Source organism: Rhynchophorus ferrugineus, unplaced genomic scaffold, assembly GCF_030347505.1.
Source record: "Rhynchophorus ferrugineus isolate W39M unplaced genomic scaffold, kcgeb_rfMv2 rfM4, whole genome shotgun sequence".
NCBI lineage: Eukaryota > Metazoa > Arthropoda > Insecta > Coleoptera > Curculionidae > Rhynchophorus > Rhynchophorus ferrugineus.
In genome coordinates this window covers 14,229,023-14,248,851 of record NW_027472583.1, presented here as the reverse complement: position 1 = coordinate 14,248,851, position 19,829 = coordinate 14,229,023, and the positions used below count along the sequence as shown (strand labels likewise).

The window sequence follows — 19,829 nt, the reverse complement described above, 5'->3', positions numbered from 1 at the left end:
AAATCAGTGCTTAATATATTTTACAAAAATTGATTCTACCTCTATGTAGTTTTATAACATAATATTAAACAGATATTTTTAAGAATTCTGATTCGCACGTAATCATAGAGTTTTTCTGATAAATTCGAAATCGGCTCTCCAACGTTTGATGGCGAAATTGAATTGATTGATGAGAGGTTTGATCAACAATCAGCCAATACCGCCCGCACGCCAAAAAAACCTCAGGTTGGTTCAGAAAACCGCCATTGCAAGAGGACCCGAGAATTTTGCGTCAGAATTTGAGCTCCAGCTCATAACAGATCTAACTGACCCAGCAGCTCAAAATTCCGACTAAACCTTGGAGCGTTTGATAGATGACTTCAGATTTGGCCAAAAAATCAGGTTTAGCGCATTTCTGGATGAATGGCTATGTTAACATGCATAACTACCTTATATATAATAGGGCCAAATCACATTAAATTCACCAGGTACCAGATAATCGATACCGATTTGGAGCAAGTGACGTCATTGTTTTGCACTTTTTAACGTTAGCAAGATTATCGCGATCTCTCGTAGAGTTGTGAAATTTTCTAATATCGCTAGTATATATATTCTCAAATAGAAGAAATATAATTAATGTCCACGACTCTGCATTTACATTCAACATTAAAAAATGAATGGGTAATGGATATCAGAAATAAAGTTACCCAAAATCCCTTATTAACCAGCTTCTTCTTCTTCTTTAATTTTTTTGAGGGAAACATGTATCAAAAGACGTTTTATAACATCTAATGCCATAGTGCTTTAAAGACAAAAATTTACTAAAAGAATTAATGGAATAAGAAATAAGCGAAGAATAAGAACAATTACTAAAAATTGACTTTAAATATTATGTCAAAATCAGAAGCTCATGCCATTATATTTTTAATATTTTATAAACTACAAGTTATTACAACTGAAGCCGTCTTGGTTGGTGCAATGGTCAAGGTGACAGGACGACCCTACAACTGCTGCGATGGTCGCTGGTTCGAATCCTGTTGGGGCGTGTTTGTAAATTTATGTTTAAAATTGTTTATAATTGTGATTATCCGTAAGGCAAAAGTGTAAATTTCTACAAGAAAAATAATCCCAGTCACCACAGTAACCTAGCTGGATAAGACAGGAAGTCTCCTGAAATCATCTTTAAGTTGTCACAGTTACTCGGTTGGCTTAATGACGAGGTCCGTAGTTCGAAGCTCACATTCAGTAGTAAATCCAGTCCAGATTGGAAATAAGACAGCTCTAAAACATAAAAAATCGATATAAATAACAAGTAATCGTGTTAAGAAAGCCATTGAACTATTGGGCAGGAATTTGCCAGATGTCACGACACGGTTTCATATATAATAACGCTCAGCTATCTATTATGAAAACGGTTAAAGGTTAGGCATTGGATGTACTTCGCTGATATATTATATTACCAGCCCTTTTAATAGAACATCAGCCACTACTATTCTTTTCAAATACTAACTCAAAAACAAATAATCAAAAAATAAATATAGGCCGACTTGGTGGCGCAGTGGTAAAGCCAACAGGACAGTCCCCCTACTGTTGCGATAGCCGCGGGTTCGAATCCTGCTGGTGCATGGTCGTAAATTTATGTTTGTGATTGTCCTAGGCAAGAGTGGAAAATCCGACCAGGAAAATGAACCCAGTCACAGCAGTAACCAGGCTGGGTAAGACCGGAGGTCTTCTGGGATGATTTCTAAGTTGGTCACTCGCCAGCCGGTAGGCTTAATGCCGAGGACCGTGGTTCGGAGCCCACGTTAAATAGTGGGTCCAGTCCAGATAAACCCATAGTTGCTAAAAGGAGACTTTAAAATATGTAAAAAAATAAATAAATATAGGCAAAAAAAAACTAGCTTGTTCTACATCAAGAGCCCAAATAAATTCAGCTTACTCGATTGTAGACAAAAATGCAGTTACTTCAGAACCAGTAACTGACACCGAAACCATCAGATATCCGAAATAAAAATCTCCCCCAAACCTTTCTTTGTCCTTCCAGAGAGACACTGCGATAAGTGGCCCTGAAGTACAAATCTGCCATTTTCTAGCGAAAAAAATATATTATTCAAGTTTCTTTCTTATATGCATTACTTTTACGATTATTAAAGTACTTTTTACATTTTTTTGCTGTTTTTTTTTGTAAAGTCCCTACATAGCGGGGACGAATACACGGTCTACGGTGTTTATAAGATAAAATCTGTTTATTTCATATACTAGAAAGGATTTTTTTACTGCATGTGGAACTGGAAGGGTTAAACGAGACATATATCCTGTAAAAATGTTGAATAACATAATGGAAACGAAAATTGTTCTGCTTTTGTTTACTGTAATTTCATTTTTGCTATTTCAAATAGATAATATTTAGAAATGAGTAGCTGTAATAATTACTCATAAGACTAATAGTTGTTTTCCGGTGATTGTAGAACAAAATGATAAATAAAGCCAAATCGTTATCAAGTTGTTTTTCCCTTTCTTGATTTCTTAAAATAATGACATGAAATAATATGACATTCAACACATTCCTATTAATCCAAGCATTGTTTATCGCTAGTTCCAACTTTTCTCATTACAAAAAATACTTTCAATTACAACTATCCAAATTTGAAGACAATTTTCGACTTTTGTAAAAGTACTGGACTGATAATTTACCAAATCACACTGACCGAGACAATTAGTAATCAGAAGGAGCAATATTGGGCGAATACGTCAGGTAGAATAGTCTAATTAAATGATTGAGTATTTTTTACCACAGATAATTTTTCATAATGATGATAATGATGCTCAAATTTTGATAGCAACGATAACCGAGTATAACTTTTTTTTTGTCTTGCGATTGCAATCACTCACAACCCAATATATAAAAAAGAAGATTTTATTTTTTCCTTTTAGTTTTAGTTACCCGCAAATTAAAATGTATCTTGGTTGTAAATCATTCCATAGATTTATTCCATTACATTACATTACATTCCATGATAGAAACTGCAGGTTGTGTTACCACCAACGAGTGCCAAGTGTCTTGAACCAAGATCATTTATAAAAAGCATTTTTGATTGCCCCATGGTTAGCTTCTGTCAAAATATACCATAACTATAACATTTTATAGTTAAATTGGGGTATGTTGTTTAACAGTTGCTTATAACAGGTCAATTGAAAAGTCCCCGGCCTGACACATGGACGGCGCTGCTAGAATTAAACCCATGTTTTTATTTAACCCTAACCCTCAAAAGATTCGTATATGAACTTGACAGCTGTCTGATCATCAGTTCGTGAATTATAGCATTTTGAATGAAGCAACTTTTGTTATTGTGAAAAAAAATGGATAAAAGGAATTTCGCGTGTTGATAAAATATTGCTTTTGAAGGGAAAAATACAGTTGAAGCAAAAGCTTGGCTTGATGCCGAGTTTCTGGACACTGCCCCAGGAAAATCAACTATCAAGGATTGGTGTGCTAAGTTTAGATGTGGTGCAATGAGCACCGAAGACGGTGAAAGCAGTGGACTCTAAAAAGAGGTTGTTACCGACGAAAACATTAAAAAAATTCACACAATAATTTTGAATGACCGTAATTCAAATTTAATGAAATAGCAAACACTCTAAAGATATCAACTGAACGTGTACATCATATCATTCACGAATATTTGGGTGTGAGAAGGCTCTGTCCAAAGTGGATGCCGCGCGAGCTCACTTTTGATTAAAAACAACAAGTTGATGATTCGCAGAAGTCTTTGAAGATGATCAGGCGTAATAAACCCTAGTTTTTGAGTCTATATGTGGCAATGGATAAAACATGGATCCATCATTTCACTCTGAAGTCCAATCGACAGTCATCCGAGTGGTCTGCACATGATGAACCCGCTCCAAAACATGAGAAAACGTAACAGTCGGCTAGCTAGGTAATAGCGCCTGTATTTTAGAATACGCATGGAATAATTTTCATTGACTATCTTGAAAAATGAAGGACCACCAACAGCGACTATTACATAGCGTTATTCGACCGTTTGAAGGAGGAAATCGCCGAAAAACGGCCGCATTTGAAGAAAAGTCACAAGTCAGTGAAAACGATGGAAAAAATCCATTAATTAGGCTTCGAATTGCGTCCTTACCCACCGTATTCTCCAGACCTGGCTCCCAGTTATTATTTCCTAGTCTCAGATCGCAAAAGTATGCTCGCTGGGAAGAAATGTTCGTCAAATCAAGAGGTGATCGTCGAAACTGAGGCCTATTTTAAAGCAAAGGGCAAATCGTACTACAAAAGTGATATCGAAAAGTTGGAGGGTCACTATAATCAGTATATTAACCTTGAATGGAATTACGTTGAATAAAAATAACTAATTTTGCCAAAAAAATGTGTTTTATTATGGTAGGCCGAGGACTTTTCAATTGACCTGTTTAACTATAACTTTTTTTGTCTTGCGGTTGCAATCACTCATAACCCAATATATAAAAAAGGACATTTTATTTTTTCCTTTTAGCTTTAGTTATCCGCAGATTAAAATTTAACTTGCCTGCAAATCATTGCATAGATTTAAGTCGTATAGAAACTGAGGGTTGTGTTACCACCAACGAGTGCCAAATTTCGTGAACCAAGTTCAAGTATGAAAAGCATTTTTGGTCGCTCCATGGTTTGCTTCTGTCAGAAAATGCCAAAACCATAAAAATGTATAGTTAAATTGGGGTATGTTGTTTAAGAGTTTGTTATACTTCGCATTTTCATAAATAAATATAGTTGATTAAAATACATGAATATTAAAATGTGTATAAAACTTATACTTTCTTATAAGGCTTTGTAATCAGATTGTTTTTCAACTTTCATTAAGAATATATAAACATAGTACTATATATATATATATATATATATATATATATATATATATATATATACATATATATATATATATATATATATATATATATATATATATGTATTACTCAAAGATGATTTTATATTTAATTTTATTCATACATACACCATTTACGTACTTTCGTACAAACTTACGTGTATTCGTACAACAATTAATATCTGAAAAGTATGCGCGCGTCTAGTTGGCATAAGAAGCCAATAACTTAATCAATACTTCTTTCTTTATCATGACATTTTCCCTTCGCACATAGCACTAGTTCATCCGGATCTATTCATCAAAATTTAATCTTATCATTCTGTAATCTTATGTTCACCTAATTTAATATTTAATTTTATTCATACATACACTATTTACGATATGTTAATTGTTAATTTCTTTAATATTATTATTTCCACCGAACATTTAGAAACAAATGTTAATTAGAATCCGTATAAAAACAAAGAAATGTAAACAGAAAGTATCCGTAAAAATTGTTGAGTGGAAAGTTTATATATTTCACTAGTTATTAGTTGGATTAATAAATTAATATGCATGTATATATATAATCACACATTAATACTGTTATATAGGATTACAATCCGAACAACAACATTGATGGGGACATGATATTTAAACCGTCAGAATCAAAACAAAATTTTCTTGTTTTTAATTAACAAATGAAAACCAAATGTCATATCGATTTCGTGTTGACACGAGCGTAACAGGAAAGATCGGCGATATCGGTTGTTTTAAAACGAGTTTCTAAAAAATTCTTCCAGCCCGTTCGGCTGTACTACCCAAAAAACTGACTAGCCACCACCATCAGGACGACCCATTAACGCACCGGACCAAGCTGCAGCCTAGGGTCCAGTTCACTCACATCGTAAAGAGTAGTAGGCCGGTGCAACGTCAACTGTTTAGAAGCAACGTGCAGGGTCAAGTGCGCTGTGAAGGGCGCAGGTAGACAGGTAGAGAAAAAAACAAATCGGACTATCGGATATATTCGTACAACCCATCGTTGGTCTGATTTTTTTTGTTTGTCGAAAAAACTAGTGCGTGATTGAAATAGTTTGTGTGACCGTTTTAAAACTGAGAAAAATGACGAAGAAATATATTTTGGTAAGTGGAATAATAGGAATAATTTTTGTTTTTCTTATTATCACGTAATATTAATATATTTTGTTGATTTTCATTATATATATCATCCTTTTTTTTTAAATAAAAAATATATTTATAAACCAGGATAAATCAGACTATTTAAAAAAATTAACAGAATGTTCCAAAGGATGAACTCAAAATTTAAATAATTTTATTTAATAAAAGGAATCAAACATATTTCTTTAATTAACAGTTGATGTTCCTTGGCACGTATACATCGAAATTTAGATAGCTGGAATTAGGTACTTAATTAATGGTTTAGTTTTTTAATTATTTTAATGATTTACAATAATTCATATAGTTATTAAGATAAAAACCTCATTTTTGCGTCACGTTGTCAAATAATTTTTATAATCCTTAGCAATCTATTGGATAAAATGCAGCCAATATGATATTGGTTAAGATATATTCATTTTGTTTAGCCATTTTCAATAGAGACAAAATGAGTTTTAAATTTTTTATTACCTCAACAATTGTTTGTAAAATGTTATAGTGAAAAATATCTACCAATTTCAATTTGCGAATACTGGTTTAGGATATAATAACTCTTTTTTGCGTAATTCTAGTAATATCTATGCATTTCTGCGCTTCGTTGCAAAAATGTATCTGATCTTATATGTTTCTTAATCATAAAGGATTTTTCAAGAAGTTTTCAGTAGAAAGGTGGCACCCAAGGAGCTTTTAAAAAAATACTTAATATGAACCAAACAATTCGACATGAAAAATATATGGAAAAACTACTTTGATCAAAAAATAATAAGACGTAATCGTGATGTTGTTGAATGAAGAAACATGAATTCATTCTACTAGGCCAAACTGCCAACAACAATTAATATTTGGGAAGTATGCGCTGGTCTAGTTGGCATAAGAAGCCAATAATACTTTTTTTTTTCATGACATTTTCCCTTCGCACATAGCACTAGTTCATCCGGATTTATTCATCAAAATTTAATCTTACCATTCTGTAATCCTATATTAAAACTGAAACAAAGACAACAAAAGCATTTTCAGAGATCAATAAATTTTCCAATGTATCGAAAAAAACGTTGAAATAAATGCATAGTGTTCAAGGGAATCCAATCATTAATTTTTAAGAAATAAAATTTCAACAGAGATTCAACATTATAACGACAGCTCATAATTGTTGAAACATTCTCATGGTACTTGTTTAATGTCAATAATGATTTAAGCTAAAATCATCGGTAGATTGATAAATATTATCTTCCTTAGAACTACATATTATTTAACCAAATAAAAATTAAATAATTTTGGAGTTTTTCTTTTGCACAACCGATTATTGGAAATGTCAGTGTCTGATAAATATAACGGCAAGAATCTCCATCTAAATATTTCCATACAAGTTTTACCTGACTTTGCAGCACGCGACACTGTCCTGTCTTGTCGCAAAATCATAATCTATTATTCTGTTTATTCTTGTCTGGCCCTTTTTCTTTCATTGCTTAGGTCAAACAGAGTAATTTTGTCTCACTCCAATTCCTCAAGTTCAGAACGGTATACAAATGAACAACACATTGAAGACACAACAGATTGAAGACATTCATTTTCTATCATGTCATTATGACAAAAGCTTATAGTTATAAAAAAATATACATAAGATAGTCAACAAAATCCACAAATAGACCAGAGACTAGAAAATAAACCTTAACCTCTCCTAATTTGTTCATATCAAGTTTGCGTTGCGGCGAAATGACAAAAACCATTCCCCAAGCAGAATCAGCAAATAACTTGTCATCCATCTCAGTGGTAGGTTTACTTAGAGGCATCACGTTGAACAAAGAATTGTACTGGTTAGTCGGAAATTACACCCAACTTGATCTAAGATCAGAGAGATTGATTTATCGATCAATTATAAAGCCTACTCGGACTTATGAGGTGAAATACTGGGTTGCACTAAGTCACCAAGCCGACCAACACTCCTACGCTGCCAAAACAATGTTCTACAAATAATTACGAAGGCTTAGCAATATATCACCAATAGAAAATTACACCAGAACCTCGAAATCAAATGGATCTACGCAGTTATCCAAAAAATAATTTAAAAAAATTATTTAAAACACCTTTATTAAATCAAAGTAATGTTTAAGCAATTTAACTAATAGATAATGCGTAGGAAATCAGAAGATTAAAGTGAGTGAAACCACACGAGCACAAATATCTCCTCTAGATCCCATTGATATGGTTATTTTTCTTTAGATATTGTAAAATATATCTCAGCAATATTTATAACCCCTTATAATATATATATATATATATATATATATATATATATATAATAGATCCGGTCAGGACTTTTAAAATATCATTGACTGACCTTTATTTATTAAGATACTGGAATGTATCTATTGCCTTACCTTAAAGATTTCCCATATATCGTTTTAGATAATGACTGCAGATTCTTAGGAAGGACATATATTGTATAATTCGTCATCTTTTTTTTTTAATTCATTTCAAGAATTTTAAAATTACTTTTTTTATATGTGCACTCTAATTTTTTTCAATGATTCCTTTTAATAAAACCATTCGCTTCTGATATATAACGTTACATTCAGGAAGTGAATGAATAAAGTGTCTCATAATTAACCGTAAACTTACGAAACAGCATTGAAGTTATAATAATGCAGTATTGTAATAAATAAACTAATAATAAGAATAGTATTAGTCGAAAGCTATAAAATAAAATGAAATGAATGTCAGCCAGCTTTATAATGTAGTGGTCAAGGCGACTGGACGCTTCCTCTACTGTTGCAATAATCGCCGACTCGATAGGGAATCGAACGAATATATATATATATATATATATATATATATATATATATATATATATATATATATATATATATATATATATATATATATATATATATATATATATATATATATATATATATATATATATATATATGTATTTCTCCATTTTTGACCCACTAGGGTTTATCTGGAAAGAAGGTTCTCAGCATTAAATCTACACACTGACGAGTGATCAGCTTAAAAATCGTCCCAGAAGATTTTTGGTCTTACCCAGCCTGGTTAATGGCGTGATTGGGAACCTTGTCGGATTTTGCATTTTTCCTCTTTGGACAATTATAATCAATCACAAGTATAAATTTACTACCCTGTTTCAGCAGGATTCAAACCAACAACCATAGCAATAGTAGGAGGGTCGTCCTGTCACCTTCACCACTGCGCCTACCAAACCGGCGATTTATATATGTAATTATAATTGTTCATTAGCAATAATTAAAAATTCAAAAAAACACAGTACCACCATAGTCACGCTTGTAATACTGGATGTCTTCTGAGATGGTTTCCAAATTGGTTATCCGCCTGTGACTAGCACTATTTTCAGTATATAAAATATATAGAATTTTTTTTCACTATAGATTAATGTTTACTTAAATACAACGTTGTGTTAAGTAATAACAATATTTCATTAAATAACATTAACATGTTTTCTTTAACAATAATTTGATTATATATAAGAAATGTGATTCTTCAAGACCTGGACCCTTCCTACCAGCTGTATTGATTAATTGCTGACTATTTTAAATAAAATTAGCGGTTAAATCTAAGTTATATTGTAAATATTGGGTACTTGCATATATTCTGAGCATTTTTCACTTTAAAAAGGCAATTATTAAAAAAAAATCTTCCATCATATTCTACAACTTCTTTTTTTTTTCTATCTTTCTGATGATGTTGATTTTAGTGGGTTTGATTCAATCATTATATAGCTTTACGCCTGTTACTTGCTATTTCTATTTCTTTTTGTAACAGTTTGTCACTTTAATTTATTAATTGTCGTTTAATTTATGTCGGCAGGCATCTGGAGTAATAAAATCGATCAATTTTAATAGTTCATATTTGCACAAGGAGACTTATGGCTATAAATATTACGCTTCGGTGTCTATGTGGATGGCTGTAGTGCACTAACCCGTGACTTTTTAGATTTGGGTTTTTAGCCATCAATTGCCATGAGCTTCCTCAAAGTACTTTGCCTTAGAACTTTTTTGGTCTTTCAGACGATTATGCTACATTGGCATCAAAATTGTCACTTTTAAATTTTAAAATCATGGACTTCTTCATTTGAATAGAATTCTTCAAATAAAATCAACAAAAGTAATAATATGAACAAAACCACTGAGGATTTAATGCTTAAGATACATTTCGCATTTTAACAAATACATGTCACTAATAACACTATGAAACTAATCGCAACACTTAAAACTATTATATAGTATATTCAGTTTTAGAAGTAGTCAGCTTTCAGTTTTATTCTAATTTATAATACGTATTTGTTGTATTCTCATTTAGAACTACAGTCCAACTAATTAACAATTTATATTTTCATATTGATACTTCTTCACACAATATGATCACCATCATATGGACACAGAATTCCATTGTTTTAACAATGGATTATCTAATCATAGTAAAAAATTATGGGAAATCTAAAAATATAAAAGTATTTTTACTACACTCGGTTAACTCGTAATGACTCTGTTATATAGTAATGATTTAATTTTCATATTTTTTCTACCTGATGCAAAACTCTAAAACAATTCAACTATTTTGTATCAACATTTTATCTTTCTGTTCAAATTAGTTTAAATTAAAGATATTCGTTGAAGAAAAATTATTTCTTAAGAAGTTTTTCTCAAAGGGAATTTATTCTTACAAATTTCAAACATTAATCAATAATAATGTACCGTTTTGATGGCCATCTTTTCTAGCAAGGTAGAATTTATAGAATTGATATTTCTGAGTAAAAAATTGAACCAAGTGGTTTTTTCAAGTCTTTTTTGAAGCCAGCTTTACCGAAGACCGAAAAGACGTTGAAAAGTGGCAAGGTTTTTTTTATTAAAAAACACATGACATACATATTACAACTATATAATTTCTCATTTATATTATTCTTAAAGCCTAAATCTAGGATATCAGATACAAAATTAATTCGTGATTGATTGATATGCTCCCACTGGTGCACTCGACAAGTTTTGAAAAAGGGTACAGTTTTCACATATAACTTTCGAAGGATTTTTCTCTTTTCAACCTCCAGGTAAGTCCATTGTTGTCGAGCATTTGTAGTACCTACAACCGCTTTTATATTCATGCAGTCTATCTTGGTGTCTTCCCAAACCATTTAATTCTTCTGCTGACCGTTAGTACACTTGCATATTTTAGATGTCCTTACTTCTAACATACCATGGGTTATACACCATAAGTCCACAATGGCTTCAAAATATCTTTATTTGTTCTTCATTACAGTTGTTTGAGCCTTATACAAAATTCTTTTTTTTTGTGGTAAAATAACATCGAAATATTAAAATATATGTGTAAAAACATACTTGACTATAAGCCTGTTATAATTGTAATTTATCGCTTAATATTTAGAAATCAAGCGCAATTGAGGTAAGCCATTAAAAGAGATATTTAATCGAATTTCCTACGCCTATGCAAAAAATATTAACCAAACTTTTTGTCCACAATACCAATAATTTATTGTTCAATTTATTAGCTTATTTTCATCAGAATACCTTGACTTAGCGCACTGAAAAAGAAACGGTTTCGAGCACCTTCTCGGTCTGTGAGTTTTCTTTTGTGGACATGCTGTCTCGGCTACATTTACTTTCTTCGGTTCTGTTTTTTATAAAATCGGGTCGATGAGAACAGACGGATTTCATTTAATGGTATGTTGGAAACGCAGAGCGCTGCTCAGATGCATTTTGCGCGTTCCGAATAATTTACAGTTCGATGCACATTAACGAACCGGTTAAAAATTGTCGTTTTGAGGAAGACACGTAACCATTTCCAAGCAAAATTAGTCATGAAAGAATGTTCCTAATAAAAAAAAGTGTACGTTACCATGTTGCTAATATGCTGTGTCAATATTTAAAACTATTTTCGTTCTGTTTGGTTTAACCAGTTATTGCAATCGAATAATTGTAAAGGGTGTCCCAAAATGTATACTGTAAAAGTTTTGAATTTACCGCCCCTTGTGCGGTAAAATTTTTGACAACCGTCAGTTCAATTTTAGTGTGTGGAGCATTTTAATTTTATAAATAATGAAAATGTAGTGGCCACTGCTTATGTATAATTTTGTAGAAATTATAATTTGAATAAAAACTTGAAGGGGATGCCAGAAAAACGTAGGAGAGCTGGATCAGTTGATGATATTAATATATTGGCAAAATCGATCCTAAACAACTAAACCAAAATTCTTCTTGGTGGTTTTGTTAAACGTCAAAATTGCAGTATTTGAGGTTCAAGGAATCCACAAACACCCACAACGTGTGATTGTTTGGTACGTGTTTTGGGTTGAAGGACCTTATTTCTTCGAAAATGAGGCTGGCCAAGAAGTAGTTGTTACTGGTGCTCGATATCGACGTGATAACGAGTTCTCTCTGTGTAAATTAAATGATACTAGTGATGATGCTAGGTTAATTCATCAAAAAGTCTACCTGCTATATTGGCCGTGAATCAATCTGACACATTTTAACTAAATGCTCATGAGCACTGTTATTTTGAAAAGACTATAGCTCACAATATTCATTTCAATAAAGTCAGTATTTTTGGCCACTCCATCAAGGGGATTTTGAGAATAAACACCAAGATACTCTTAAAAAAAGACAAAATCTATAAGATATGTTTGGCATACCATCGCCAAGACTTTTAATTATTCAACGTGGCGTGAGAAAGCAGGGTACTTAACACTTACTCACTCTCCTAATAGGATTTCTGGATTAGTAGGATTTCGGTATCAAAATTCTCGCCCTGAGGATGAAATTCGTACAATTCCGAAACGTCTGCCAATACATGTCAACTTTGAAGCCAGTACTATTCGTATTTTGGTCAATAATGATTATTTAAAAAATAATTGTGTGTTTAATTATAACTTTATTATATTAATTATATATTAATATAATAGACATCCTTAAAATCCTACCGGCTAAAAAATCAATAAAAATACTAAGATACCTGAAATAAAAGACGTTCAAGACCAAAATTATCTTATGTTTAACCATCGAAACCAACCAAACAAACCAAAAGACCTAACATCACACAATATCACATTATACTACTGGACATTTGTCAATAGCATAACCTTCAAGTGTTTACTGAACACTTGAAATCACTAAACTTCAAATGTTAATTAAAATTCATACTTTTGGAATATGGAAATGTTCGGTTAGACATTGAAAAATCCGGGAAAATACACATGAAAATACATAGAAAGCCATCAAGCCAAACCGCCGCATTCGCCATATATACTTTCGCTTCGTATACATCTTATGAAATGTTTAAAATTTAGGTGGATTCTAGGACCGCCTCAAAAGACAAGGAGGAACTCAAAAACGGTATACTACCTTAAAAATATATCATTTAATTACGGAAAATATTTAAATATTTAAATAAGTTTCAAAATTACAAAAAAAAAAAAACAAAACTTATTTGTGTACCCTATAACATATTTATACCAACATCCCAGCATTTACAAGGTACATCAAGCTGTTTACATTTTACAACTATAAACATACTGACCACCACTCAGTGTAGAGGAATTATGTTAAAATAGATAAAAAATCTTGCACTTTGAAATATCATTTAATTATTCCTACCAACACATTCACACGTCGAATTCTAGAGTTTTGTTCATCATTCAACTACAAGCAGTAATTTTATTTACGGTTTTCTTTCGTTTAAAATATAAAATAAACGATTTCCATATATATATATATATATATATATATATATATATATATATATATATATATATATATATATATAGCAATTAACTTTTATGCTGGTATATTATTTCACACACACTGTTTTATCACAGTGATTCTTAAAATACAGTTATCAACATAAAATAAATACATTTAAGATATAAATGCTTTGTTTTACAGTTGACATTCCAATCACGACGATATTCACGGTATTGAATCGGTAAAAAGGGTAGTTTCGAAGAAAATACACTACCATTTACGTATAATATTAGTCTGAAAAAGTTGTCACAAAAAAATTTTTTCAACAAAAACCCACTTTCTTTTTACTTTAAACCAAACGAAATTATGGAAATGAGATATCCTTGTTTTTTTAATAATTATAATTAGTATATTTAATTTAATTTTATGAAGTCTTATAAAGATTAGCAAAGAGTACCTGAATCTTAAAAAATTAAGAGATAACACAGATATTTGGGAGCAATATCTAAATAGTACTATTAGGCAATATAGAGATAGGTACTTAACATAAAGGTTTTTGTAATATGACAATAAATGTTCTATAAAAACCTTGATTAAAATTTTTAAGTCACATAGAATAGCTGTTCTTCAACAGAAATCGCTAGAGGCTGATGCACATATCTCGCTAATGAAATTAAATGAAAATTAAACTAAAATACAGATGCATTTTTAAAAATATTTTAGGGTTTCCTTTTTACCAACTATGATTTATCTGGGTTGGACATAATTATTAACGTGGGCTCCGAACCACAGTCCACGGCATTAAGCCTACCGACTAGCGGATTGCCAACTTGGAGATCATTCCAGAAGACATCCGGTCTTACCCGGCCTGGTTACTGGCGTGATTGGGATCATTTTCCTTGTCGGATTTTGCACTGTTATGTAGAGACAATCATAAATGTTAAACAATCACAAACATACATTTACGACCATACCCCAACAGGATTCGAACCCACGTGTATAACAACAGCAGGAGGATCGTCCTGTCGCCTTTACCACTGCATCAACCAAGCCGGTTCAATACAGTCGCATTAAAAAAACCTGATATTATTTGCACTTATAATCACTGCATGCACTTTATATCTTTCTTATCACTGCAAAATTCGATTTGTGTTGGTACTGCTCGACACTGTTGTTAAATGGCTACAAAATTCTTCAAAACATTAGTGATAATAATTTACACAATTTTTAATTAACAGGTTACAGAAGTTACAGACAACAACAATGGCAATTACAAAAAAATTAATTTGATTGGTTATATATATATATATATATATATATATATATATATATATATATATATATACATTTCTTGGAAGTATGTTGAGTTTTTGAAACATTAGCGACAATAATTACAGGTTACAAAACGGCAAAAGTTATGAAACAAAATTCTAAGTTAATGTCACACATGCTGTTGTCATAAATTTTGAGAACGTGCATTGACTATTTTAATCCCCATAAATAAACAAACCAACAACAATGGCATTTACAGAAAAAGCAATTTTATCGGTTATAATTCATTTTAAACCTCAAAAATATATCAGCATTGTATTAAACACTGTATTGCTTAGAATTATGTTTAGTCTTATCACTTATTGAAATACAGCAGTTCGTAAAAATTAAATATACATGTTTAATTTCAAAAATATTATTATAAACCTGTAGGTTGTGAATAAAAAATAAATTAATTCGAAATAGCATTATGTAAATACGGAAAAACATATATTGTCATAAACAAACCAATAAATGTGGAATAATAAAATCCAAAAGCTATTTAAAATTATCGAAATTATGTTTTTATTTAAAATATAATATCTAGAAAGGGACAATAAAAAAATTACACACTTTACATCAACATGAATTATTAGATTGGATGTGTCACAGTTTGATACGAATAAAAAAATAAATATTTCAATGACCTTCCACTGTCCAATTCAAATGAACACGATTCACGACTAGAACATTTAATTTTAATATTTCGGCTGTTAAATGCATCATCAAGAATTAAAAACGGAAATCAGCTGACAGTGTTAAAGTATTAATTGTTGCCAGATGGCATCATGCGAGTCATCATCAAAACAAAATGCAAATTTTGCGCAAATAACTTCAATATTTTAAAAGCGAATGTCATTAAGAAGGTTTTAAAAGATTTCTTTAAAAACAAATAAATTGAAACAAGGTGTGTGGCAGGTATTCGAAGTTCCCTTTTTTAATTTAAAAGGTCCATGTACGCCATTATGAATGGTCATCAATAAATAATCTTCTTTCAAATGTTCCCTGTGACACATAATGGTGTTAAGAATACCGATCACATACCCTACCGCTTTCCCTACCATTCTACTCTAACCTGTCTTCCTCTAATGTCTAATTATTCCTCTCTCACCTCCTTCATTATAGAAAATATCTGTTTCTTGATTTAGTAACAGTTTCCTTATCTATACGTATGTAATAGAAAGGAAATTTCCAATTTCCCTCTTGGACCTTCACTATGCCATTCACCAACTCCCTCTATCGATGCGATCTCAAAGAAGGCTCTTGCTTGCACGTCTATACTAATGACCTCAAATCCTCCAGAGGTCTCCCAAATGCCTTGAGTACAAGAGACCAATATTGATTGTCCAACTTTTTACGATCTTCAAAAGCCTATACAAAAGTATCAACCGAGTCCTATAAATTTACTACTTAATAAATGTAAAATAACTTATCCGAGTGTTTCTTGGATCAAGAACTCATTCCTTAAAAATCCTTCCTTCTATAGGATCACAGGAAGTATTTTGCAGATCGCACAGCAAGGTCAGCTGTCCCATCACCCCTTTCTATTAGTTGAGTCTGCATCCACATTGATCTCCTCCTCATAATCAAACCAATCATCAAGGACTTTGCAGTTTGGAAGAACTTATTTTATCCTCAACACACATTTTTTATTTTAAAACTTTATACAAACCAAACTGTAATTTTTGTAGCTAATTAGCCTGACTTGTATGTATATTGTATATATGTTTTATATTATTTAAACCACTTATTTTATGTACACACGATATGTTCTTGTTGGTGGTTGATGGATTATGGTTAAATTGAAAGAAATCATTTTAACTTTCTCCTCCACCCATCGTACTTTCCAGAATTAGCCCACCGTGATGCTAACTTTTTGCGGACTTCAAAAGGATCTCAGACCAGGGAAATAAATCTATCTAAAACGAAGAAGTAATTGTTGAAACAACGGTATACATAAGTCATAGAGTTATGTATGTTTTCAAGTCATAGTCATAGAGTAATAGAGATGTAACTCAATAGGGGACGCCGCTGAAAAGTTTTGCTTTGCCCAACATCCAGAGCGCGACATAATTGTCCATTCAAGTAATTTGATTAGTCAATTTAAATCTCCATTATAGGTACCTGTAAGAGAAATATTTTACTGCGAAGACATTTGATTGGCTCATTAGTAATGTTTGGCACGTGACAACCTTGACGTCATCTTTAATTGACCAATAAAATTTTAATAAAAAACTATTTTTTTTCTGAAATAAAGTTATTAAATAAAATTCAATTAAATATAAACAAAAGTATAATATTTATAAATAAATAAATATAAATTTAATGTACAAATAAATATATCTATAAAATATAAATATTATATACATATATATAAAACCATAAACAAAAAGCGTTGGTACATTGCAAACCAAAATTATCTCTTCCGTCCTTTTTCGTTTTTCATATTTATTTAATGCCATCATTTTAATAGAATCTATCAGAGTTCTGTTTTTTGTTTTCTTATACTGAAAACAAACTTTGAGTCTTCCCTTGTTAAAATTCTGTTTACTCAAAATTATATAGCGCATCTTGTTATTACTTTTAATATTTTATATGAAAGATTATTATGAAATTTAGAGTTGAAGGGTTTTAAATCTCCTTTTTTTAACATTTAACAAAAATTTTATTATATTATTGAAGTGCCAATCGCTGAATAAAATAAAAGAAATAGATCAAAGACCTGCTGCAGTATAATAAAACAATTTTGTTGGAGTCTGGGCCACGAGATATTGTCTTGCCTCTATAAAATCAGTCAATTTGTCGGTCTACTGATTTATTACTAATTGTATGTAAACAGAGATCATAATCAATTTCATTTTTCAAAAGTTTTACTAAATAACCTCAGATGTACACTACGGTACAACGTAAAACTTTTGCTCCTATAGGAACATCTAGGACTGATGTTATAGAGTCAAATAATTAGCCATAGGAATGAGCAGAAAGTGGGGTACTGGTTGAATTAATGCAAACTTTACCATCTCCTTCTGGAGTTTATTGAAGTGTCGATGCCACTTGCTTCAAACACCCTGATTGTGGGTCTGGAACGGTGGAAACAGGCACTACAAATATAGTAAGATAATTGACTCCTCTAATTTACCTTCTATATCATTTTGATCCACCTCCATTAGTATATATTCTGGGCTTGTAGTATTATTTTCACCATGACTAAATTGTTCATAAGTACTTAAAGGAAAGTTTAAGTGTATCATAAACGATCATAAATCTGTTTCATGTTATCCCAACCAGTTTAGCATTTTTAATGTTTTCTACCCATTTCTTAAAGATCGCCGGGTATTTTTTTAACGGAAAACGATGATACATTTCCTCACTAGCTATGCATCTGGACACACAACACTTTCTAGTACGAGAATGCTTTTCAACTACCAACTTGTATACACTAATAAAATAAAATAATAATTTAATCCATAAACGTTATAAAAAGCTGACCATACTGTTCTCTATATAACGCACATCAAAAATGGCGTACAATATAGTTAAACAAACCATGAAACTAAATGAACCAATCAGATCCCCTCGCGGCTCTTAGCATAGCGATTAAAACAAGTAATATGTTAAATATAGCGACATTTACATGTTGGACGTTGCGAAGTATTTCCCCAAAATTTCCTATAAAGTTAAATCTCTATTTTTTAGGGTCGTAGTCCAAAAAAGGCATCACTCCTGGGTATTAAAATAGAGAAACAAAATCGAATTCAAATTCAATCGAATAGAAACAAAAAAAAAGATTATCTTAGAACAGCAAATTGTTGATTTATATGATATTTAAATCAGCTCTATAGATGAATCTACTTTTAATTAACTTTTACTTGAACAGATGGTAATTCTGTACCACTAATTAGCACAAATTCCATAAATAACCGTTCATAAACTACTTTAATTAAATTTCATTTGCTTCTTGTGCTAATTAATTTATGGTGTTGCATCACAGAAATACCTCCAGACGTTGACCCAGGTGCATCGCCAAAGGCTACCGTAAAACAGTTACATTAAGCAACTTATATTCATAATTAATTATAACTTAATGATCACATGATCTCAACGACTTGAAACAAAGCACAATTAATTGCATTACTAATAAACATTTTAGAGATATTTGTTAAAGCATTTAAGTCAGATTATATTTGATAAAAACGCTAAGCTAATTTCTCAATCAAGCTGATAAAAATGTGACAATAAAATATATCCGGGTTAATTTTAATAAGATTAATGAAATAAAAAAAATTCATGTAACTGAAATCCTTTATATAAATAAAAAACAACGCAATATAAAATTATTTATTTTCACATTTAGATGACAAACCTCTAGCATAACGAAGAGTTCATTTTCAGGTTTGACTTAATATTTAAAGGTCTTAAATTTAAATATAATTAAACGATGATGTATATTAATTAGTCCAAAATTAATATGCAGTAAAAAAAAATTATTTACATTCTTCTTTTTACATTTCCTTACGACATTCTTTGAAAACTAAAACTAGCTGGCATTTGATTCATTCATTCAAGTCGTATGCTACTTTAAAAATCAGTGATGCTCTTTATTAGGCGTATGACCATTTCGTCTGATGATTGATTACTGGTTTCTAACCTATCCTATATATACTAACATTGGCTTGACCAATCATCATCACCATGAAACCATATCTAGCATTTGAGAATAGTGTTTCCCAATCTATATACCAAATATCTCCCCTAATAGGTTCCTCCAAAA

At 31.2% G+C, this 19,829-nt stretch overlaps 1 protein-coding gene across 1 annotated transcript in view; it reads left to right on the top strand.

Annotated features, from left to right (window-relative positions):
- The first annotated feature begins 5,451 nt into the window (after positions 1 to 5,451).
- LOC143195221 (facilitated trehalose transporter Tret1) overlaps positions 5,452 to 19,829 on the top strand; it is a 43,615-nt gene continuing 29,237 nt past the window's right edge. Inside the window, exon 1 of the mRNA XM_076402204.1 lies at positions 5,452 to 5,984. Within this exon, the coding sequence (XP_076258319.1) occupies positions 5,964 to 5,984 (21 nt within the window). The 5' untranslated portion in view covers positions 5,452 to 5,963. The remainder of the gene's footprint in view (positions 5,985 to 19,829) is intronic.